Source organism: Euphorbia lathyris, chromosome 7, assembly GCF_963576675.1.
Source record: "Euphorbia lathyris chromosome 7, ddEupLath1.1, whole genome shotgun sequence".
NCBI lineage: Eukaryota > Viridiplantae > Streptophyta > Magnoliopsida > Malpighiales > Euphorbiaceae > Euphorbia > Euphorbia lathyris.
In genome coordinates, this window is record NC_088916.1 from 15,731,319 (window position 1) to 15,756,504 (window position 25,186).

Genomic DNA, 25,186 nt, shown 5'->3' on the forward strand with positions numbered 1-25,186 from the left:
ATTCTAAATTGGTTACACATAGCTTTGTCTCTTTTTCAATTTTGGGATCTGTTTCGCATTGGTTTAGAGTGTATTCTATGGCTTTGGCTTGAGGGGAGTTTTTGGGCAAAGAGAATAGTTTCAGGAGGTATGGGAGCTTTTTTGATGAAAAAGGGATTGATTTTGTTTGTTGCCTGGTTAGTAAATGGGGTGTGTTTGTTTGGGAAATATATTGGGATTTGTTTTCCTATTTTTAGATCATTTATTGTGAAAAATACATTTACTGATGGATCTATATGATCTTCTACTCTCTGATCTATTATTCTCCTGGAATTCAAGCCTTTAATAGACTACAAGGTAAGTTAAGAGAATTACAAATTAAGATTAAATGATAGAACAAATTTAAATTTCATGAAAGAGAGAAAGATTACCAGTAAAAGCTTTTAAAGTGGACAAGGGTATTTTAGTAATTCCATATTAGGGGTGTGAATTTTTTACTTTTAAAGTGGTCAAAATGCTGAGGTGGCGCGTTGACCAGACATTGACCGATCATTTTTACCAGTTGTACACTTTAGTGGGAGGTCACCTGAAGTTCGTACGGTTTAATGTGACAAAATTTTGGTTGTACACCAAAGTGTGATTTGGGGTAAAGGTTGTACACCACGTATGTAATTTGCCCTTTTATTGGGACTAAAGCATAAAAAATCATGCTTTGACTCAAGAATTAAAGTTTCTCAGAATAATGTTTTACATTTTCTGGAATTTTTTGGGTACTTTTTTTTCTTGCCGGAAAACGACCACCTAATCGCCAGATTCCGTTCACCAGAATTTTTTTTTACCTGAGACTGTGGCATAGAAAAAGTGATGTGCACGCTATCTACCGTTGGGACACTTGCTTTATTTTGTTCATTATACAATTTTTTCATTTATATATTATTAAGTGCCTCTGATGCTAAAAAAAATCCAATACTATATTTTTTAAATAAAAATACACTTAATTTAGTTTGTTCATTATACAATTCTTTTATTTATATATTATTAAGTGCCTTTGATGCTAAAAAAAATCTAATACTGTATTTTTTAAATAAAAATACACTTGCTTTAGTTTGTCCATTATACAATTCTTTTATTTATATATTATTAAGTGCATCTGATGCTAAAAAAAATCCAATACTATATTTTTTAAATAAAAATATATTTTTTAAAACATACGTTAGAACATATATTTTAACTTTTAAAACACGAAATATGAAGTTTAGAACGTACGATATTTTTTTAGAACATGCGTTATGTTTTTTAGAACTATGAAGTTTAGAACGTACGATATATTTTTTAGAACATACATTATGTTTTTTAGAACATGCGTTATGCTTTTTCGAACTATAAAAGAATTGTATAATAAACAAACTAAAGGAAGCGTATTTTTATTTAAAAAATATAGTATTGGATTTTTTTAGCATCATATGCACTTGATAATATATAAATAAAAGAATTGTATAATGAACAAATTAAAGCAAGTGTTCCAGAAAAAAAAATAGAGAGGAATTAAATAAATAAAAAATTAGAGCATGTTCTTGGATTTATTTTTCTATTAATAATTCATTATTATGCACATTTATTCAATATTAATAAGTGTATGCGTCAAATATTAAACAATAGAAGATACAAGGACAGTTGTATATTAAGCAGCGCGTGACATAATGTACAAGAAAAGTAATTATTTAATGGTAAGTAGTGTGGAGTGTAGGTGGAAGTGTCTGAGTTTGAATCCCACTAGCAGCATTCCTTGGGTAAATTACATATGTAGTGTACAACCTTTGCACCATTTCACACTTTGGTATACAACCTTCAATTTGTCACAAAAATATAACTGAACTTAGTGGTGACCTCCCACTATGGTGTATATGACCTACTATAGCAGGTTAATCATGCCACGTATACATTTAATCATTTTTTAAGTTAAAATATTGTATATATTAAAGATAAAAAGACATTTATACCCTTAAAATTTCTAACTCCCATCATCCACTACCCTTTCATTTTCCTCCCTCTCCCAAGGACCGAATTTGCCTTTCCCCTTTTCTTTTTCTTCCATTTTCTCAGATCCCCTAAATGCTAAATCTCAATCTCAATCTCAATCTCCTAAATTACAAAAACCAAAACCAAAATCTGGATCTCTTTCATTTCGTCCTCTACTAAAACCCTCAATTTTCTCACTTCTTCTCCTTTTCACACAAGGAGTTTCTTCTCTCCCTTACTAGATTTTCCAGCCATGGATTCGAACGATGTTCACCGCTGCTGAATCTTTCTTGTGCGGAATCAGAACTCGTCTCATACTCTCCACAACAAACCACAAGAAACGCCGGTGATTTTCAATTGAGATTTAGAGATCAACAAACTGCAAGAAATGTCAGTGACTTTCAATGGAGGTTTATAATCTTTCCAAGGTGAACAATAATGATGTGGACAGTATTGTGGGAATTGTTCTTCAAATTGCAAAGAATAGAAAAGATTGAATTTTTTCCTCCAAAGCCTTGCAATTCGCTATGTACAAGCTCGAGCAACGGAAGGACTGGAGATTCGAGATCTTCAACAACCTCGTAGCGGCCGCCTCGCAACTTCAAACTGTGAAGCAAAATTGAGATCGACAATATACCCATTGAATTTATAGTTGGTCGAGTTCTGGACTGTGAAGAATTGAATGTTAAATCGAATAAAAGAGAGTCGAGGCTTTCCACAAAGAAAGTAAAAGGTGGAATATTAAATCGAAGAAAAAATTGAAAACATTCCTTCAATGATAGAAGAAGAGATAATAAATTCATTGTGAAGAACAAAGATGGTTCAAAATAATACTAGAGAGAGAAGGAACTTACTCAAACTGAACTTATTTCTGCCATTGATGTTCAGAAATTGAGTTTCAGGCGTTAGTATTACTAGAGAGAAGGAATAGAGAAAGAAAGAAAGAAGGAAACAAGGGTATATAGGTAGGGATGCAACTGGGGCGGGGAATACCCGTACCCGTCGGGGGCCCGCCCCGACGGGGCGGGGATTCCCCGCCCCGTTTGTTAATGGGGACGGGGATGGGGACCAATATGGTCCCCGTAGGCAGGTACGGGGCGGGGCCGGGAAATGGTATCCCCGCCCCGCGGGGATCCCCGTACCCGTACCCGTGAAGCCCGACCGGGGATCCTCGATTAATCCCCGTTTATAAATGAAATGCAAAAACATTTACTTAATTATTTACTAATTAAGTGAGAAATATTAGAATTTTTAAATATTAGAATTTTTATACAATTGATAAAATAGAATATCTCCTACTCTTTTTACTCATTCGTATCTCCTGCTCTTTACCTATTCTCTGCTTCTCCACTGCCATTAATATGTAAATGAGAAAAAATGAAAAGAAAATGGAAATGATATGAATTTAGGTACTGTATTTCAATTTCAATATAATAGTAGGCAAGGCATATGAATAAAGGTCCAAGCATATATGGAAATGATAGATTCCCTTCTAAATGCATTATGCCATTAATATGGAAGACAACATTTCAAATCATAAAGCTCCATCCGTGAAAATCCTGAGAAAAGACCTAAGGGTAAGGCTTGCAGCTGCTACTCCAAATTAAAAAAATAATAAAAGATATATATTTGAAAAAAACCAATTAGCTCAGATCATGTAATTAAATAACCAATTAGCTCGGATCATGGGTAAACGGGGATTCCCCGTACCCGCGGGGATTCCCGTGGGGCGGGGACGGGGATAGTTTTTGTCCCCATTTAGCTGGCGGGGACGGGGACGGGGATGGGAAACCAAATGCCCGCCCCGCCCCGTTTACATCCCTATATATAGGTAGTTTATTAATTTTTGACTTTTTAACCGGTCAAGTCGCTGAGGTGGCACGTTGACTACGCGTTGACCGGTCACTTTTACCTGCTGTACATCATAGTGTGCGATCACCTATAAGGTCGTATACATTAGTGAGATAAATTAAAGGTTGTACACCAAAGTGTGAAATGGAACAAAGGTTGTATACCATTGATGAAATTTGCCCGCATTCCTTGTTTTATTTAATTTTTATACTCAAAAGGGCATAGTTTTGAGTGTTCTCATATAACAAAGTGTCCTCATCTGAAAAAGGGTTCTCACAAGAGTCCTCTCATATATATATATATAAGTTTATATATTTTCCAAATTATATGTATATAGTTATGTTATATGGTAGAATATTTTCATATTTGAAATAGTTTTATTATATAGTTTATAATAATTATATTATATAGTTTGTATATTATTAATTTTATTATAGTTATATATTATATTTATATTAAATAGTATTTTAATTTCATTATTATTATGTATAGTTATATACTTTTTATTCATTTCATTATCGTTATATATAATTATATCTTATAGTGTTACTAATTTCATTATTATTATACATATATAGTTATATACCTTTTATATTTCTATGTACAATATTATATGTTTTTCCTTCTTTCATTTGGATATATATATAATATAAAATAATATATACATTTATGGTTTTTCTATTTTGATATACATATATTGAACATGTATTATGTTATATGTATATTTTATATATCTTATTATATATATATATATATATATATATATAGATCTTAGTTATATTAGATACAGGCATACCACATCAGAATCTGATGTGTATGCCTTGACCAATGTGATTAAGACAACTGTAAAAAAATTGAACAATATATTCTAGGTTGATTAGAATAATGATTCTCGAAATAATCTGTCTAAAACAAATATATACATATTGCCGACGGCCACCACTTCTCACTTTGTTTTCCACTGCTGACGATTACCACTGCTCAATTCATGTAATTGATCTGGACCTCAGTTGCAATTAGCGGCAAATTCAAAAGCTCCCTCTTCCACCTTTCAAATCTCAACAACATATACTTTGGTTTCAATTATTTTAGTGTGAGTTTGCTGGAATTTCAGGATTAATTTATCACGAACTGTGAACTACTTGGTTTTCCGGTTAGGTTCCGTCTGAATTCTCTCATCTACCCAAGTTTGTCTCTTTAGATCTAATTTGAAACTTCAATTGTTGAATGCCAGAAATCCCTCATCTACCAAAGTTTGTCTCCTTAGATCTTGTGGACAATATATACAGTTCTTACTTTTCCACCGGCAGTGGTAGAGAAAAAGAAAGGAGAAGGACGGTCGGAGATGATAGGAGGAGGGCGGACAGAACAAAGTGGTAGCCGACGGAAGAAAACGGAAGGAACAATCAGTCTTCTAAGAGAGAGAGAGTTTATTTATATAGCTATATTCTATTTGGGGAAGATTTATTGTAGAACAGCAACTAAAAAATTGAATTTGGATCTAAAATTTTAAAACAAAATTTAATTCCAGAAACCCAAAATTAATTAACCACCAGTATATTTTAATAGAAATTGAAAAACCTTAATTTGAATTGAAGTTCATATAACCAATGTGCTTTAATAAAATTAAACATATTCTTTTATCATCCTTTATGTGTTTTTGGATAAGTGGAACTCAAGTGTAGAAAATGGACAAAGAAGGTTGATCGGATCTGGTTTTAACAGATGAAGGGGACGACGGGAAGGAGAACAACAGATATATAAGAAAAGTGAATTAATATTTTTAATTATTAAAATTTTTTAAAGTAAATTCCATATGTTTTGTTTTCATTGGCCAAGGCATATCACATTAGATTCTGATGTGGTATTCCTGATACACTATATAATTTCTCTTAGATATATGTTGCAGTTATATTTATACTTAACACATTTCTTAGTTATGATTCTATTTCATATATTTAGTAACATTAGATATCCTTTTAGGAATATGTCTATATTAGGTATATCTAGTTATATTAGCTATATTTTATGTCTATAGATAGTGGTGTCGACAGTGTTTTTTTATGTCTATCAAAGCTTTTCTTTCTTGTTCTTTCTGAGAGAATTGCTCAGCCTCCCTAACCATCTTTTCAATCTCGTCTTTCTGATAGACCACCTGATGACAATACCATTGGCATCAATGTCGAATGTCACTTCGATCTGAGGCAGACCTTGTGGTGATGGTGGAATACCAACAAGGTCAAACTCTCCCAAAATCTTGTTGTCTGATGCCATCTCACGCTCCCCTTGAAGCACTAAGTGACATAACAGAAGCAGTGAAAACCTAGATGGACTTAATACCATGGCTACATTTTGTTACAGATCTGTTCACCTCATCCTATGGCTCCACACTTAAATTAAGAAAAATGTTGTGATTGGGAAATTCTGGCTCCAAGAATCAACAGTAACTCTAAACCACTACATTGATACAAGCTCAGTGTTGCAAGGGGGGAATAGGATTCAGGCTCAAATGAAATTAAACTAAAGAAAAGAGAGATTTTAATTTTTTTTTTCTAAGAGAAGGAAATAGGATTAGTGATGTTTATTTGTCGTGAGATGAAAAAGTAGAAGAGAAGTAAAGGGTGTTTATATAGGTGAAGAAGGAATCTTTGGTTAGACCTTATTCATTCTATAGGGCGGGGGGACCAACAATCCATAGTGTAGAGGGCTGGCTCATCCTTCCCCGCTCCTAAGTAATCGTAATCATTGTTGTTCATTGTATTATCCATACGATTTACTCAACTCGTAAAGGCAAAGAAATCTTTCTATGAATCGATTTCGGGCTACCCGGATGCTTCAACTGCTTATGCTTCCTTCACCGTTGGGCTAGGTCCCAGCCGCTTGTAGTCATCTTCCCCATCTCCAGGTGCTATGGATCCTCGTGCATTGATCAGCTGTGGGCACGTCCGGAACTACCAAGTAGGATTGACTCTTACCCGCCTTTGACCCTCTTTTTGAAAGGTAACATCGCTTGAAGTAACCTTTCAAAAAGAGATTCAGATAGGGGAAATCAACACGACTGGAGTTCCTCAAAACTGAGGTTCTAAAGCAGCTAACCAATGAATCCCTTGCACTTCTGATTGGTTTCGGTCTACTTAGACGTAGACCCAGTACTCAAAAGCTAAGATCTTTCCCAACTGTGACTACCGAGCTTACCTGTCCTATTCCAGTGCAGCCCCGTCTTTTGGTTTCTCTAGCAGTTAGGTGAGTACTCTCATACTAAGCCCTAGTTTCCGGCTATTCCGAATGCTAGCTTTCTTTTAGTAGAGCGGGGGGACACTTAAATGACTTATCTTGGGGCTATAAACTACTCATACTAGGAGCAATGGCCACTAGGAGGACTTAGAAGCTTTTGCTCATTCCCATAGTTTCCGATCAAAAGAGTGATAGCATGGGATACTGGCAGTGACCGAAGTGTGCGCCGCGGATGATGTTTTAGAATGACAATTTTTTAGATCCTTCGAACTTTCTAACGCAACTTACATTAGCGAGAAGCACCAATGCCAAGACCACATTTTTCATGACTTTCGTTAGTGATGGTAGATTCAATTCTTTCTTTCGTTGACAGCAAGCATATCCTATCTCAGGGAGGAAGCTTTCTCTGGCATGCTAGGCCTTCGAAAGAGAGACTTTCTTTTCAGAGCTCCTAAGCTTGGCCTACTAATTTTAGATTTTGATATGTGCACGGGGATTAGACCCTTCCTACATAATATTCTTGCTTCCATGTGGAGGAGTTTCCGGTACCTTAGATTAGAAGCCTCTACATAAGGACAAGGACAGGGACTCTTCGTTCATCTCTTTCACAAAAGTTCCCGGCGAGAGATTTTACATTATTATTGTTTATTGGATATATAATTTATTAATTCCTATATTTTTGTTTAACATACTATTTAGTATTTATATTTTAATAATATATTGTTTAGTACTTAAATTTTATTCTGTTTAACAATTTTGTGCTTCGAATATTTAAATTATTAAACAGTTTAGTATTTTTTATTATATTCACCATCTCTTTTTCTTGTGCGCTTTAATTGGTCCCACCAAACAGCCGTATATTCAGTTAGTTCAGATACTACAAGTTTCACCTTCTTCTCCTCGGAATACCCATGTATGTCAAAGATTGTTTCAATCTTTCGTACCCAATCAAGATACGCCTCCGGGTCACTAGCTCCTCGAAAAGTAGGCATTTTAAGTTTGATAGCATTGGGATTACTATATTTTGGATTATTACCCCTTTTTCAGTATCCAAACTGCTCCTCCTCTTCAGACTCTGATAGTTCATCATCAAAATTCAATCTCCCCCGTCCTCCTTTCTTTTGGCTTGATTTCTTTTGGTTTGAAACCAAATCAGCCATAATAGCCCCTAACCTTTTCATCTCACCTACAATAGCTTGTTGCCATTCTTTAGAATCAAAATCGTTAACATTGTCCTCTTTAGGTCCGTTAGACATAACAAAATATATAAAGAATGAAAGAGAAGTGAAATCTAGTCTAAAGCAAGAAAAGAAAAAAAGAAAGTAAAAGAAGTACCTCACAATCGGTTCAATCACTCTTTTATATTATCTTGATAGATCACAAGGATTATCTCGGGTAATATAAATGCCAATGAAGCAAAAGAATGACAAAATAAAGTAGGGCAGAAACTAGAAGCAAAGAAGACTAATATTGTAACGATAACCAAAGTTTAGCATACTAAGAATAGAATAAAAGACGATTTTCGAAAAAGAGACAAAGGTTTGAAAGAAATTTTAAGAATGTGTGTTTAGCATGCAAATTCTAGAAAACTTGTAACTTTAGTACAAACAATGAGCCCATTTTTTTTTTTAACTAGGCTGAAATTGATTAACAAATTAAACTTGTACTAATGATTTAGCATGCAAAAATTTGAATAAATTCACACACATAAATAGGTTTGGCTAGTAAGAATAGAATCCAAAAATCAATTCGCTACAACTAAGAACCTAAATAACTAGATGCAAAGGTATGAGGAACTCGATCAATAATTAAAGACTCTAGATTGGGTTTTTTTTTATTTCGACAAACAAAATAAAAACAACAAATTCCTTAAGAGCCAAAGCTCTGATACCAATTGATGTGATATTGGTTATGAAAGAGAGATAATAACCAAATCAACAAGTTTTCCCGATCTATCTTAAGGAATTAATAGAATCAAATAACAAACATAAATTGGTGATAACAAACCAATCCCAAAGAATTAAAGACAATGAAAGGAGATCTAACCTTACACCTTCGAATAATTAAATTGGAACCTGAGTGTTTGGCGATTCACAAGTACCTTACCAAAATACTTGTTCACGATCAAGATAATATTGCAAGAATGATGACCCAGTCTCTCAAGCTCACAATAAAGAATTCAATCCCGGATTGAAAATAATTCCCAAAGGAAAAGAAGAACTTTTGTTCATAAAAATATTGATGTCTGATTGATCAAAATAATGAAGAATACAAGCCTTTATATAGGCTACAAAATAAACCTAAACCTAAACTAAAAAGGAAGTTGAATCCTAGTGCATCAAGGTAAAAGAAATCCTAATTAGATAAGGAAAAACATTAAATTCGTTTTTATCCTTTAGAGCCCAATTTCAGCCCACTAATTAACATTATTTGGGCCTTTTAATTAGCTAGAAATAAGCCCAATCAAACCTATAAGGTTATAGCATTAATTTTAATGAGTCCCAATGGGTTTTGCACATGCCAAACACATGCAAGTCCAAAGCTTCTCTTAAAACATGATCAACCTTTTTACATATCACTATTATGGGCTTGGGCTTGGATACAACACAAAAGCACACCATCTTTAATGACTTTGCTAGAATTCATTCCTTGCTTAAAGAAGCTCAAGATGAGTCCATTAAGCATTTGTTGGTCTTTATTTGCACGATTCTTCGTCATAGGTCCAATTGACAGCTCCAATGGATCCCTCATGCTTCTATTGGGCTCCTTAACTCCAAGCTCCTTTGTTCCATGCTCTTGTGCTTTTGATATCACATCACTACTTATCACACTATTTTATATATATTATTCAATTAATAATTATTTAGGGTAAATAATTTATTAGTCTCTATTTTTTTACCTAACACACTGTTTTAATCTCCTATTTTAAAAAACACAATAACCGAACATATCTTAACTTTCAAGACAGTCATAGTAGATATAAAATGTTCATGTTACTATGTTATTTTCTGTCTATCTGTTTATGCCAAATATAACAATTAAAAATCTAAAAAATAAATAGATAGAATTACCAAATGGTTAATATTGACAAAAGATAGAATTTTATAATGTGTTTGTTAAAATTGAAAGACTAAACAATGTGTTAAGTGAAAATTAGGAGGTTAATAAATTATTTACCCAATAAAATCATTTGTATAAATAATAAAAAGTCAAAAAATTATATCAATAATAAAAAGTGAATTACTCTACCTAGCCACCCTAGGGTCTAGGCGTCTTATTCGAAAGAATTGTCTATATATCCTCATCAGGAGATGCAATAGCGATTGATTGATTTCCACACATAGTCTCTCTGAAACATGTATTATGAACGTCTTCAGCCGAATTACTCATTGAACCCAGTCTGTTTTGATATTTTGAAATCAACCCTTTCAAAATTTCATAATTTGCAACAGAATCTCTTACATCGAAAACGCCCCCACACTGCTCTGGCCATTTAAGGTTTCAGAAGAATTCTCAATTTTTAAAAAATAAGTCAACACAAAATTATAGCAAAATTAGGATTTTGCCCCACTTTGAGGCTTATAATGATTTTTTTATCCTATTAGGGGTCCAGTTAAACATTTTGCCCGTTGTAGGGCTTGTTTAACTGGACACGAAACCGGAAGGCTAGCTTCCGGTTTCATTTTGCAAAGAAACTGGAAGCCAGCCTTCCGGTTTCTCTTTTGATTTATTTTTTTATTTTTTTTAAATACAAAAAAATTAGAAACTGGAAGCTTTGCTTCCGTTTTCTATTAATATATATATATATTTTTTTTTTTAAAGCTTGTATATCCACTTCCGCTTTTCAAAATTTTTTAAAGTTAAATTTCATAAAAATCCCTCTATTTTATTTAAATTTTTAATTTAACTTCAATCTTTAACTATTTATTTTTAAATTTATTAATTAAACATTTCCTTACCAAATTAGTTAGTAGTAAATATCTAATTCGGTTAAAAATGTTTATTCTTTTAAATATGAGTTTGAAATAATATTTTTGACAGTTTAAATTACGGTTTTTACAGTTTCTTTATAATTTCAAACGTCACCGAAAAGTTACGGTTCGACGTGACACTTAAATAACAGTTAAATCATTTCAAACTGTAATTTAAATTGTTCGAAATAATAGTTAAATTTGGCCAACATTTAACTGTCACTTCGAACAGTTTAAATTACAGTTTGAAATGGTTTAACTGTCACTTCGAACCGTAACTTTTCGGTGACGTTTGAAATTATAAACTTAACCATAACGTTACGGTTCGAAGTGATAGTTTAAATTACCGTTTTTACAGTTTGAAATTATAAAGAAACTGTAAAAACCGTAATTTAAACTGTCAAAAATATAATTTCAAACTCACATTTAAAAGAATAAACATTTTTTAACTGAATTAGATTTTACTACTAACTAATTTGTTAAGGAAATATTTAATTAATGAATTTACAGTTTAAATTACAGTTTGAAATTGTTTAACTGTTATTTAAGTGTCACTTTAAACCGTAACTTTTCGGTGACGTTTGAAATTATAAAGAAACTGTAAAAATCGTAATTTAAACTGTCAAAAATATAATTTCAAACTCACATTTAAAAGAATAAATGTTTTTAACCGAATTAGATATTTACTACTAACTAATTTGACAAGGAAATATTTAATTAATGGATTTAAAAATAAATAGTTAAAGATTGAAGATAAATTAAAAGTTTAAATAAAATAGAGGGACTTTTTTAAAATTTACCTTTAAAATTTTTTGAAAAGCGGAAGTGGATAGGAAAGGTTTAAAATATATATATATATATATTAATGGAAACGGAAGCTAACTTTTGCATTTAAAAAAAAATAAAAAATAATTAAAAATGAGAAACCGGAAGCTAGCCTTCCGGTTTCCTTGCAAAACAAAACCGGAAGGCTGGTTTCCGGTTTCGCTCACGATTAAACTAGCTCCATAGTGGGCATAAAGTTTAATCGGGCCCTTTATATGGTTAATTTGTTATTATAAGCCCCACTTTGGGGCAAAATCCGCAAAATTAAGGAAAAAAAGCTAGAATCCAAAATTGTAATTTATGCAACTTGTTGTAGTTGTGAGAATAATAACAGCTTTTGTTTTTTTGCCATTTTTTTACTCCATAAATTAATAGTCCTTCAAATTACATAACTAATCCTCATAAATTACAATTCACTCCTTATCAAATAATAATTTGAGTCCTTTTACTATGTTTGTAATCAAACATCATAAATGATTTGTAAACAATGAAACACTTTGCAACTTTCACAGCGGTTTGCAATTTCTGGAGAATCAAAACATCACTATATGATAGGCTAGAAAATGAAAGAAAATCATGAAACACAATCAAGGAAACAAAACATGAGTATCTCCTTATATACAATGAAACACTTTGCAACTTTCACGGCGGCTTGCGATGGCGATATCGGGAGAATCAAAAATTACTGTACGTCATGGATGAGATAATTAGAAGGTATCTTCTAGTCAATTCAGGCCAAGTAAGTTCATAAATCAAGCATTGGCTTTCCAGAAAAACTCAATTTGTTTCATTCCATTGTACAGAGTTTCTCCAGTGTAACCGCTATTTGTACCTGTTTCATTCCGTTTCTGATGCCAGAAGAAACTCATTTCCAAGCGTCTGTAATTTCGACTTGTCAGTTCGATTATTCAGAACTGTATAATCTGTAAACGGATGAACAATTTGTTTAGCGTTAGATTCCATTACCGAATCAACAATCTGTAAAAGAAAAAAATCAGATCTATTCAAATGAATTTTTGAATAAGTTGAAGTTACGTTTGTTTCAAAACCAGATCTAGAATTAGAATTCGAATTTTCAGATTCCTCTGTGTTCTTTCAGAATAAGGATTTTCATACCTGTGATTCGGGAAGATCAATGAAGTGATATAGAGTTTCTTCCATCCTGTAATCATTCACCCAAACATCAAACAAGTTGACAAGAACAAAAACAAAAACACACATCAATCAATGAAATTAAAATGAAGAATTGAGAAAATGGTTTTAGTACCATGGCTAGATTTATTTACAGATCTGTTCATCTCAGCATCCCATGGCTCCACTCTTGAATTAAGAAAAATATTTTGATTGGGAAATTCTGGCTCCAAGGATCAAGAGTAACTCTAAACAGCTACATTGATTCAGGCTCAGGGTTGAGGGGAATAGGATTCAGGCTCAAATCAAATTAAACTTTAAGAGAGATTTCAATTTTTTTCAAAGAACAGGGAATAAGGGTTTAGGATTGGTGATTTTATTTGCTGTGGGATGAAGAAGATGAGAAGGGAGGTATTTATATAGCTGGAGAGGGAATCTTTTATTTGGATTTTATATAATATTATATTTTATTAGATAAATAATTTTAGAATTCCCTATATTTTTATGGGTAAATTCCAAAAAAAACCCATGTGGTTTCACCGATTTCCAAATAAACCCCTATGGTTTGTTTTTACCAAAAAAAAAGGAGCGTGGTTACGCCGTTACCCGAAAAACGGAAAATGGGTTAACAATGTTAAAAATACTGACGTGGCAAAGGGTAAATTTGGAAAAAAGATTTTTTTTTTTATTTTTTTTATTTTTTATTTTTTCTTTCTTCTTCTTCTTCTTCTTCTTCTTCTTCTTCTTCTTCTTCTTCTTCTTCTTCTTCTTCTTCTTCTTCTTCTTCTTCTTCTTCTTCTTCTTCTTCTCTTTCTTCTTTTTTAATCGGAAATCCCCAGAATTCCGATTTCGGAAATCTGGAATTTCCAGATTTCTGGAATTCCAGAAATCTGGAAATTCTGGGAATTTCCAGATTTCCGATTTTGGAAATCTGGAATTTCGGAAATCTGGGAATTTCCAGATTCCTGGAAATTTTCAGGAATCTGGAAATTTCAGATTTCCGATTTTGGAAATCTGAAATCGATTCAAAAAAACAAAAAAAAAGAAGAAGGGAAGAGAGAGGAAGAAAAAGAGAAGAGAGAGAGAGAGAGGGGAAGAGGAGGAGGAGGAGGAGGAGGAAGAAGAAGAGAAGAGAGAGAGAGAGAGGAAGAAGAGGAGGAGGAAGAAGAAGAAAGAAAAAATAAAAAAAAAAAATCTTTTTTTCCAAATTTACCCTTCGCCACGTCAGCATTTTTAACACTGTTAACCTATTTTTCGTTTTTCGGGTAACGGCGTAACCACGCTCCTTTTTTTTGGTAAAAACAAACCACATGGGTTTATTTGGAAATCGGTGAAACCACATGGGTTTTTTTTAGAATTTACCCTATTTTTATTTAACATACTATTTTGTATTTATAATTTAAATGTATACTGTTTAGTACTTAAATTTTTATTTTATTTTATTTGGTAATGTTGTCCTTCAAATATTTAAATTATTAAACAGTTTAGTATTTTTTAGGGATAAGGTGCAAAAATGCTCCTAACATTTGCATCAATAAACAATTTTACACCATATTTTAGTTCTAACATTGGCAACCAAGAGCTACTTTACCCTAACGTTGTCAAGTTGGATCAATTTTAGAAATAATTCATCAAATTATCTTCTCAGTCGTGAATCTTGTAATTTAGACTTCACGTCTGAGTCATTTTATCACTCATTAGTGAGAGATCATAAACATATGATTAGACATGAAATTTTTTACAAAAAAAAAATTAAAAATATATACCGTCTATTTTACGAGTTGAACAAAAAAATTCAAAATATTTTACCGAATTAATAAATATTAACCTCTAATTACTGATATGTAATTAGTGTAGAATAAGGAACAAAATATAAATATCTGTGTTTTACAATAATGTCTGAAATTGATCCAACTTGTCAACATTAAGGAGTAAAATTGCTATTGGCCGCCAATGTTAGGTGTAAAATTGCTCCTAGCTATAAACGTTAAGAGTATTTTTGCACCTTATCTCTATTTTTTATTCTTGGGAAAAATACAAAAATAAACCTTGTGGTTACACCCATTTTCGAACAACACCTATGTGGTTTAAAAGTTTGCAAAGTGGTGTCATGTACTTCATTCCGTTAGCAAACGCATACCAAATTGACTAACGGTGTTAAAAGTCAAAGGGAAAAGAGTTAATTTGGTCCCTATATTTATTTATTTTTAAAAATTGATACACTTATTATCTAATTATCATAAATAAACCACAAAATAAAAAATAAAAATCAAATATACCATCTTCTCCGACTCGATTTTTTATTCTTTTTTCTTCTTTCTCTCCTCTCCCTCTAGAATCAATTCAAGGTAAACCTAAATCTAAATCTCCTGCTACGCCTTCTTCATCATCTTCTTGCCCTTCTTCTACGGGTTAAAAAAGACCCGATCTTTTCCCTTTTATGAAGTCGACGAGACTGCAAAAGTCGCTGGTACTGCTCTTTTCCTCATCGTGGTTGGATTCTACTTTACTAAGCGGTCTACCCCGATTTATCTGATGGATTTCGCGTGTTATAAACCGGAGGATGAACGGAAAAAGTCGATGGAGTCGTTCCTTAAAATGACAGAATATAACGGTTCTTCGATTATGAAACTGTGAATTTCCAGAAGAGAGTGTCAACTCGTTCCGGTTTAGGCGATAAAACGTATCTGACCCAGTGTTTGGATGAGTCCAGTTTTGCCTACCTGCAAATTCTGCGAGCAAGAACATAGCGTGAAACCGGTGATTTCTAAGAAGAAGAAATCGATTAATTGCATGTTTTTGCTGCTGGGTCAGATGCTAGGTTGATGTACTCTGGATCAACTGAAATATTGCTGTTCTTTATCTTTACTTATCTTGGATTATGCAAACAGGTTGAGCCTCTTATCCTATTCTACTGGTAGCATGTGGGATGTAATTGGCAAGTTTGAGAAATAGGGAGTTTTTGTTTGGTATTATGGTTAGTTTTTCTTATCGTTAAGTTTCTATTAGTTTTTAATTTTTGCAGCAAGATTTTCTTTTCTGTATCCTTAAGATTTAAGTATTCCCAGGAATTGGAATGTTATACCAATTCATTAGATTTTCTCGGTGTTTGTTACGCCAACTGTTATTGTTTTCAATATCGTGTAATGGAATGGGATGCAGTGCCAGGCTGATCTCTATCAATTTGGCTAAGGACACAATGAACCCAAAGACTTTAGTAGTGGTTGTAAACACAGAAGACATAACTCAAAATTATGCAGAAAGTGATAGAAATTCAATTGATTTTCTAGAGAGAAACAAGAAAGAAAAATAAAAAATTAAAAAGAGATGAAAAAGATGGTGTATTCGATATTTATTTTTTATTTTGGGATTAGTTTGTGATAATTAGATAATAAGGGAAATTAATTGATAAAATAAATAAATATAAGGACCAAATTAACTCTTTTCCCTTTGACTTTTAACACCGTTAGTCAATTTGGTATGTGTTTATTAACGGAATAAAGTACATGACACCACTTTATAAACTTTTAAACCACATGGGTGTTGTTCGAAAATGGATGTAACCACAGATTTATTTTTGTACTTTTCCCTTTATTCTATTCAATAGTTTTGTCCCTAAGAAACTCACAATCTATATATATATATACATGAACTTGTTGCAGTATTGACTAGACAATTGATTGCCACGTCCAAATTGGGAGTGTCTTAATTTAATTTTAATAGAATCCACTCTCACTTTTCAATTATAATCATAGATTGGTAAACTAAAGTATTTTGAAATTTTTTTGCTCTTTATTTTGCAAAAAAAAAATATAATTGTTATACGAAAAGTATTAAAATTGTGTATATTTTTCAAAAATATTAAGGGACAATTTTTATATTTATTAGATGGCCATAGTTTACATAGTGGTAAAGATGTTACAAATAAGTACTTAGGCTCTGTTCTTTATCGCTGAAAAAAACTGAACTGAACTGAATTGAACTGAACTGAACTGAATTGAATTGAATTGAACTGAACTGAATACTGCTGAATACTGAACTGAATTTAACTGAATACTACTGAATACTGAACTTAACTGAATGCTACTGAACTTAACTGAATACTACCGAACTTAACCGAACTTAACAATAATGATGATATTAGACTTTAAAATAATTTTCATGATAATATTGGACATTAATGAACTTATAATAATAATAATGGTTCTAAGGCTCTGTTCTTTATTACTGAAAAAAACTGAACTGAACTGAACTGAACTGAACTGAACTGAATGCTACTGAATTGAACTGAACTGAACTGAACTGAACTGAATGATACTGAATACTGAACTGAACTGAATTTAACTGAATGCTACTGAACTTAACTGAATGATACCGAACTTAACCGAATTTAATCGAACGTAACAATAATGATGATATTAGACTTTAAAATAATTTAATGATAATATTGGACATTAATAAGCTTATAATAATAATAATAATAATAATAATAATAATATTTCTACCAAAAAAAATAATATCAATAATAAATAAACATATTATTAAAGATTAAACTAAATTAAATATCAAATAAAATCTAGGCTCGATAAAATCCTATGACATTAAATAAAAACGAGTCTAATTTAAATTAAAAATATAAATTACATACAAACACAAATTTATATATAATTTAAAGCCTATGAAATTAAATACAAATTTTTATATGAATATACACTCTTAACTTTTTATTACAATTAAGTATTAAGGTACAAAAATACCTTTAACGTTTTGGGTCCGGGGTTATTTTACTCCTAACGTCTAAATATGAATTTTCATATGAATACAAAATCTTGACTCAATTTATCAATGTTAAGGGTAAAATTGCTATTGGCTTCTAATATTAGAGATAAAATTGCACTATTTGAGATATTAAGGTAGTTGAGCCAGTTAATTTTTTAGAGCATTATAATGTAAACGTATTAATATAATATTTATTTACTTTTCGCAAAATTTGCAAATAAGTTGCACCAAATAATTATAATTATAATAAATAATGATAATATATATAATGACAAAGCATAAATTATATATAAATATAATTATAATGAAAATAGATAAATTAATATATAATAAATTATAATAATTATAATAAATTGCTGAAATTATAAATAAATAATGATAATAATAATAAATTATATATAAATAATAATAATATATAATAATTATAATAAATAATGATAAATTATTGAATACTGAAACTGAATACTGAAACTAAATACTGAACTGAACTGAACTGATTACTACTGAACTGAACTAAACTGATTGTTACTGAAATTAAGTAATAAAGAACAGGACCTAATAAATTTAATAATATCAATAATAAATAAATATATTATTAAAGATAAAACTAAATTGAATATCAAATAAAAGCCCGGGATGATAAAATCTTGGCTCGATAAAAGCCTATGAAATTAAATAAAAATAAGTCTAATTTAAATTAAAAATACAAATTACATACAAACACAAATTTATATATAATTTAAAGCCTATGAAATTAAATACAAATCTTCGTATGAATACAAACTCTTAACTTTTTATTTTAATTAAGGGTTAAAGTGCAAAAATAACGTTTTGGGTCAGAAGTAATTTTACCTCTAACGTCTAAAATGGTAGAATTTTATCCCTAACATTGATAAATTGGATAGATTTGAGAAATAATTCATAATATGAATGCAATTCCTAATTTTTAAATATGGATGCATACTTTAGTTTTATTTTTTTTTTATTAAACCATGTATACTTTAATAAACTATCATTTCTTGACTTTTATCTAATTTATCGATAATGATAAACTATAAATAATAATAATAATAATAAATAATGATAAATTATAGATAAATAATAATTATTATTATAATAAATTATATATAAATAATGATAATATAATAAATAATGATAAATTACTGAATACTGAAACTGAATGCTGAAACTGGATGCTGAAACTGAATGCTGAACTGAACTGAATTGAACTGATTGTTACTGAAATTAAGTGATAAAGAACAGGGCCTTAGTGTAGTTTACATGGTGAATTGGACTGTATAGGATAAAAAGAACTGTGGGGGTGTCCCATAATAAAATCCTCAGATAGATCAATATGTAGGATGATCCTGCCACTATGAATCAACAGAAATCATGTTCATAAAAAAAGAACATGGGGTAAGATACAAAGTTTTCCAAAAAGAGGATAAGTGCACATAAGTCAAAGATTTACTACAAAGGTACTTGAAGTCAATATATACCCGAAGTAGAATGGGCGAGGAGGGACAAGTTTGAACATTTGAATATAGGTTGATGGAATTGGACTAGCTCCATATGCGTCGTCAACAACGGCTAGCAGATGTCTACAATCAGAAGGTTCGACTCACGGAAGGCCATTGAAAGTAGGGGATGTGCTCGTAAAATATTTGCGCCATAGTAGCGCCTGCCAAGTAAGCTCATCACAGATCTCGAGAGTCCGCATCACACGGTCATGATATGAATCGGTAGTCTGAAACATGATAAGTCATCCTTGTTATGCATCAGAAATAGACTGAGGGGACAACCAATGAACGTGATGGTGAGGCCACAGGGCAGTAATATGGTCAACCAGCCGAGAATCGAATAAAGCACAATGGAAAGTAGGGTAGCTATTGTGGGGCAAATCTTGTTTACTGATTCCTCAACATGTAAAAGGAACTCTCCTACAGCGCACAGACGGGTACGCAGCCAGGCATGAGCGAGCATATCAGTGTATGAATATGAAGTAATATGCCACCAAGGGAATGTCCACCAGCAGTGAGACGGTGGAAGCATCAGTCAAAGATCCAACCGTAGAAGATGTCCGAGAAGCCAATCGCGTTGGCACTCCAATTCTTAGGATCATAAGGCATGTCACCCTTAGGACGAGCCACAATCCATAACTTCTGGATTAGCCAAATCTGCAAAATTGGTAGGTTGATAGTCAGAATTTGACAGAAGAAAAAGAATAGGCACAAGATTCTTCAGTTTTCTTGATTGTTGATATCAAGCCTCAAAACCCCGTTATCTTCCCTCACATGAAACTCCTTCCGCTTTCCCCATAATGAACTTTCTACCTCCTATTTATAGTCCAAACTCAAATCATCAATTTAAGAAGAAACCATGTTTCTATCGAAATCTTCCGATCCATTTTCTTAACTTTATATGATACAATTGATTAGTGATAAGTTTCTCAATTGTTGATATCCATTTTCGGATTTGATGTAGAAATAGATTTGCTGAAGTAAAATTAGGAAGATGGAGTGGCATATTCAGAACATAGAAGCAACGAGGAAAATGGAAATGCATCTCAGGAGATGAGACGAACAACAAAATTCAATCGAATCCACCCATTGCTGGTTTAAAAGAGGAAGCTGATCATGCTGCATCTACCTCGGAAACTCTTCTTCAGTTGAGTTTCGTGTCTGTTTCCTGAGATTGATGAAATCAGCCAGTTAACTGATTGTGTAAACTGTGAAGAATATCATATACTTGCAGAGGAACAAACTGAATTTTTACAGGCTTAAGATTTTTGTATTCTTTTTAAAAGTAACAGTGGTGCCTTTTCGAGCATTTCTCAGTTACGTGTGCATCTAGGGGTGGCAATTTCTAACACAAAAACAAGATTTACAGAGATAATTCGATTGACACGAAAATCATTTTTCTAGCATTTATATCATATATAACCATATGGAACATATATACGACATATAGGAAACATTAAACTCGTAATCTTGTGCTATAAAACAGAAAACTATGCATACCTGGTTCGATCTCCAAAGGCAAATGAGCTGCATATTGTCACTTGTGCAGATATTTCTGAGATATATATAGCCTTCTTCTGCCAAAATTCAGAACAATGCTTTTTAAGCCAAATCTGACATTCACTTTCTCTTACTTTTCAATTTACCAATAGTCATTGCAAGAGCATAATCCATTTTTAAATTGGTGGAAGCGGTTTGAATCTCTCACAACTATCTCTTTGTGGAGAAGATGTGATGCTAATTTCATGAAGTTGTGACAATCCACACATATTCTTATATTCTTCATGATTTTTATGACACTTGTTCCGCTATTCGGGCTAGTTTCATTCATAATAGCGAAAGCCAGAGCTAGCTTCTCACTGTGATGGTACAACTGCTCCTCTTTATGCTCCTCTTCTATGTCATGCAAAGCCAAGCTTGTCTCTGGAACATAGCCTATTTCCTTTAATTGTCGAACCAGTGCATCAAGCCTCGTGCATATGTCCTTTCTTTGAGGATGGCGCTTACCTCCAGAGGCAAACTCATGCACCGTATTCCCAATCTCAATCCAGCTCAAACCAGGTTCTTTTCTTACTTTAGAGCCTGTCATTTCTTTCCTAATTGTGCCTGCTTCGTTGTAACTACCTCCCGAACAATAAATGTTTGACATTTGTACATAGCCCAAGGAATTTCCGGGCTCCAACTCCTTCAGCTTATCTGCTGCGAACTTTGCTAAGTGTATAACCCCATGCTTCCTACATGAGCTAAGAAGTGCACTCCATATCACAGAATCAGGCTCCATTGGCATTCTGCTTATAAGCTGCTTTGCTTCAACAACACGCCCAGCTCGACCAAGCATATCAACCATGCAAGCATAGTGATCCAGTTTCGGAGAAATACAGTAACTATCAAGCATCGAGTCAAAGATTTTGATCCCTTCTTCCACCATTCCAGCATGGCTGCAAGCCGAAAGAAGAGCAACCATAGTAGCGGAATCAGGATCGACATTCATTTGAGAGAAGAGATGCAATGCCTCCTTAGCTTGGCCATGAACAGCATAAGCCTTAAGCATGGAGTTCCAAGAAACTAAATCAGTGAAGCTCATTTCATCAAAAACTTGCTTGGGCAAGGAAACGGAGCCACACCTTGCATAGGCATGGATCAAGGCGTTCGCCAGAACTACATCATTATCAAACCCAGATTTAATTGCTTGTGAATGAACAGCCAAGGCATGTCTCTCAGTCCCAATACCTGCACAAGCTTTGAAGACAATCGAAAATGTATACAAATCCGGAGCCAAGTCTTCCCTATTCAACAGACGGAAAAGGAACAAAGCTTCTTCCGGTTGAGTTTCAGCAAATGCTGTTATCATGCCAGTCCATGAAACTATATCACGCGAACAACCCATCTCAGAGAAGAGCTTGTAACAATCAGTAACTTCACCGAAATTCGAATAGGCTTTCACCAATGCAGTTGCAACTTCGATTTGCAATAGCAATGCACTTTTTATGCTAAGACAGTGCAATTGAAAACAAAACTTAAGACCCAAATCAGGATTATCAATATAGATTTCACTCAAGGAAGATAAGACACTAAGCAGCGTTGCACGATCAAATCCAATCCCATCACTGTGCATTTGCTTAAAAAGACTAACAGCTTTTCCCCCAAATTTCTGCATCTGAAAACCTGCAATCATGGAATTCCAAGAAACAAGATTACGACTTTTTATATTCTCAAAAACAATCCACGCTTCATCTCCACGACCGCAATCATTATACTTGCTATACATGGAAATAAGAACATTTCCCACATAAACACTATCATCTAAACCCATTTTCAAAGCAAGTCCATGAAGCTGCACGCCGCACTCATAGTCACAAGAAGTAAGAATGCTTGAAAACGCAAACTCATTCGGGCGGCAATGAATTAACATATCAGAAAACAAACAAGAGCTTTCATAGACTTGCCCGTGCTGCGAGTAACCAGAAATAAGAGCAGTCCACGAAACAACATTTCTCTCTGGCATTTCATCAAACAGCTTCCGCGCATTTTCCAATTCCCCGCATTTCGCATACATGTTAATGAGATGGTTCATAACAAATACGCCTGCTAGGTTACCGGAGTTATGGAATAGCATATGTTGGTGTATGTAAATTCCTTCTCCAAGGCACCCATGGCGGGCGCAAGCATGAAAGAGTGTAGCGTAGGTTTGCTCGGAGTAGGGAAGAGGAGGCGGCGGTGATAAATTGTAGAACAGGGACAGTGCTTCGTTAATGCGGCCGCGCTTGGCAAGAACGCGTACGTCGTTGAGAATCTGGTTAGCGGTTGGGGCTGATATGGGAGATCGTATAGCATTGCTAGAGCCGAAGGTTCGGAGAAAGAAATGGCACACGCGCATGTTCAACTCGTTACAGTTTTTATAAGAAGAAAGAAATTGTATTATATATTGTGATGCGCCATGAACGAAAGTTTAAAGCTTTGAGAGTGTCTGATTTACATTTTCGGAGAAGGAGATTCGTACAGTAATTGATACATGATGCTTTCATTTTCGCTCGATCGCCAAAGAGTTTTGTCTCCTAAACTATGAAAAGAATTCAGAGTAACTGCGAGAGTATTGTAATTTATCAATGAATTTCCTTGTTTTTTTTTTTTTTTTTTACTACGCCTTGATAAAGCACTTAATTGCTTAAATTAAAATGTTAAGCACTTATTTAATTTAAGTGCGTTTGATAACAGTTGTTTTTCCACCACTTAAATTAGTTAATTAAGTTAAAAACCACTTATTTTGATAAGTCAAAATATTTAACTTATCATTTTAAGTTAAACATTATCAACTTATACTTTTTTAAAAATTAAATCATTCAATATTTTCAGCACTTATAATATTCAGTACTTAAAATTCAGTACTTATTTTTTCAGCACTTAATTTTCAGTTTTATCAAACAACACCTTAGTTTCAGTAGTACACTGATAGTAAATTTAAGTTTAATTGCTTTTAATTCAGTTCACTTCAATTAATTTTAATTTAATAATTTATTATTATTATTTATTATAATTATTTTTTGGTTTACTAGATAGAGGAATTATAGTCTCTCTTCTCCATAAGAGTTCGTCGCCCCCTTCTCTGTAAGGGTTTTCTCTCTTCCTTGTAAGAGCCACGACCTGAACTGATCCTTGGTCACTGATCCTCATTTCCTTCTCATTTCCGCTTTGGCTGGGTGCAATGGAGAGTGGGATGGAGAACATGTCGATCGAAGCCGGAGAAGATGATGTGCTAAACTTCCTCGGAGATCTACCGCCGACGGAGACCCAACGCAGCAATCTCTGTATGATTGGGCGTTTTGTCACGGAAAAGAATATCAACGTGGGTACAATGCAGAAAACAATGGCCGATGTGTGGCAACCCAGGGAAGGAGTCGCAATTACGGTAATTGATTCCAATCTATATAGCTTTGAGTTCTTCCATAAAATTGACAGAGATCGAGTAGTGGCCGGAGGGCCTTGGTCTTTTGACAATCACTTGTTGGTTTGGGATGAATGGCCGGCTGATGCGGCAGCGGCAGAAATCCCTCTTTTCCATGTTCCGTTATGGATCCAGGTTACGAACTGCCTACAGGCCTCATGTCCGAAATAGCCGGAAAGCAAATCGGCAACTTTATTGGTGAATTCATTGAATATGATGGGAATAATGCAGGGAACAAACGTCTGTATATGCGGATACGTGTGTTAGTTGATATTCGCAAACCATTGAAACGATGGAAGCTTATTCAGAAGTCTAAAAATGAAGAGGCCTACATCCACTTCAAATACGAGCGGCTAGCTATTTTTTGCTACTTTTGTGGGCTGATCGGCCACTCGGAGCGCTTCTGTGGGAGGCCGTTTAATTCTGATCCGAGCAATATCACGAGAGAGTGGGGGGAATGGATCAAAGCTCCGGTAAGAAGAGGAGGGGATAAGCCAAGTTCGAAGTGGCTCCGGAAAGCAGGAGGGGCTGGGGGCTCAAGCGGGCAGACGAAATGCAGTTTTGGAAACCCGAAGAAAGTTGTAACAGCTCTTCAGCCTCTGAAAACTCCTCAAGTTAGTGCTGATAAACGAGGAAAGTCGATCTTAACCCAACCTACGCAACTCCCAAAGTTTAAAGATAGACCCCTGGCTGATGTAACACAGAGAGTGACAAATGTTATGGCTAGTGATAGTCCAGCAGACATGGAGATGGGGGAAGATAAGTCCCTGGACCTGATTGAACAGAAAAAAAAAGGAGGGATGGCATGGAAAATACTGCAGCGAACCATGGCCTAAATACTGATGCTGCAAATACCTCGGAAAATTTTATCAGTACTACCCTTTCCAAGTCTGATGCGGATAAGGTAGCTCTGTTGACAACTGAAATGACGCAGC

At 33.5% G+C, this 25,186-nt stretch overlaps 1 protein-coding gene and 1 long non-coding RNA gene across 4 annotated transcripts; both read right to left on the reverse strand.

Annotated features, from left to right (window-relative positions):
- Positions 1-12,195: 12,195 nt before the first annotated feature.
- Positions 12,196-13,405, reverse strand: LOC136235897 (uncharacterized). Its single transcript, XR_010691973.1, has 3 exons — positions 13,147-13,405; positions 12,996-13,041; positions 12,196-12,802 (listed from the first exon to the last, which is right to left on the reverse strand). It is a non-coding gene; the product is annotated as an uncharacterized lncRNA (long non-coding RNA).
- Positions 13,406-19,071: 5,666 nt separating this feature from the next.
- Positions 19,072-23,359, reverse strand: LOC136235954 (pentatricopeptide repeat-containing protein At1g71420). Of its 3 annotated transcripts, XM_066026074.1 has the most exons (3): positions 20,810-23,359; positions 20,439-20,477; positions 19,072-19,966 (listed from the first exon to the last, which is right to left on the reverse strand). In XM_066026074.1, exon 1 carries the CDS (start codon positions 23,184-23,186, stop codon positions 20,952-20,954), a length of 2,235 nt encoding a protein of 744 aa, XP_065882146.1. In that variant the 5' UTR covers positions 23,187-23,359; the 3' UTR covers positions 19,072-19,966; positions 20,439-20,477; positions 20,810-20,951. The 3 variants fall into 3 exon arrangements, with proteins under 3 accessions (XP_065882146.1, XP_065882147.1, XP_065882145.1); XM_066026075.1 differs by lacking the exon at positions 20,439-20,477; XM_066026073.1 differs by having other exon boundaries at positions 19,072-20,477.
- Between the last annotated feature and the right edge of the window lie 1,827 nt (positions 23,360-25,186).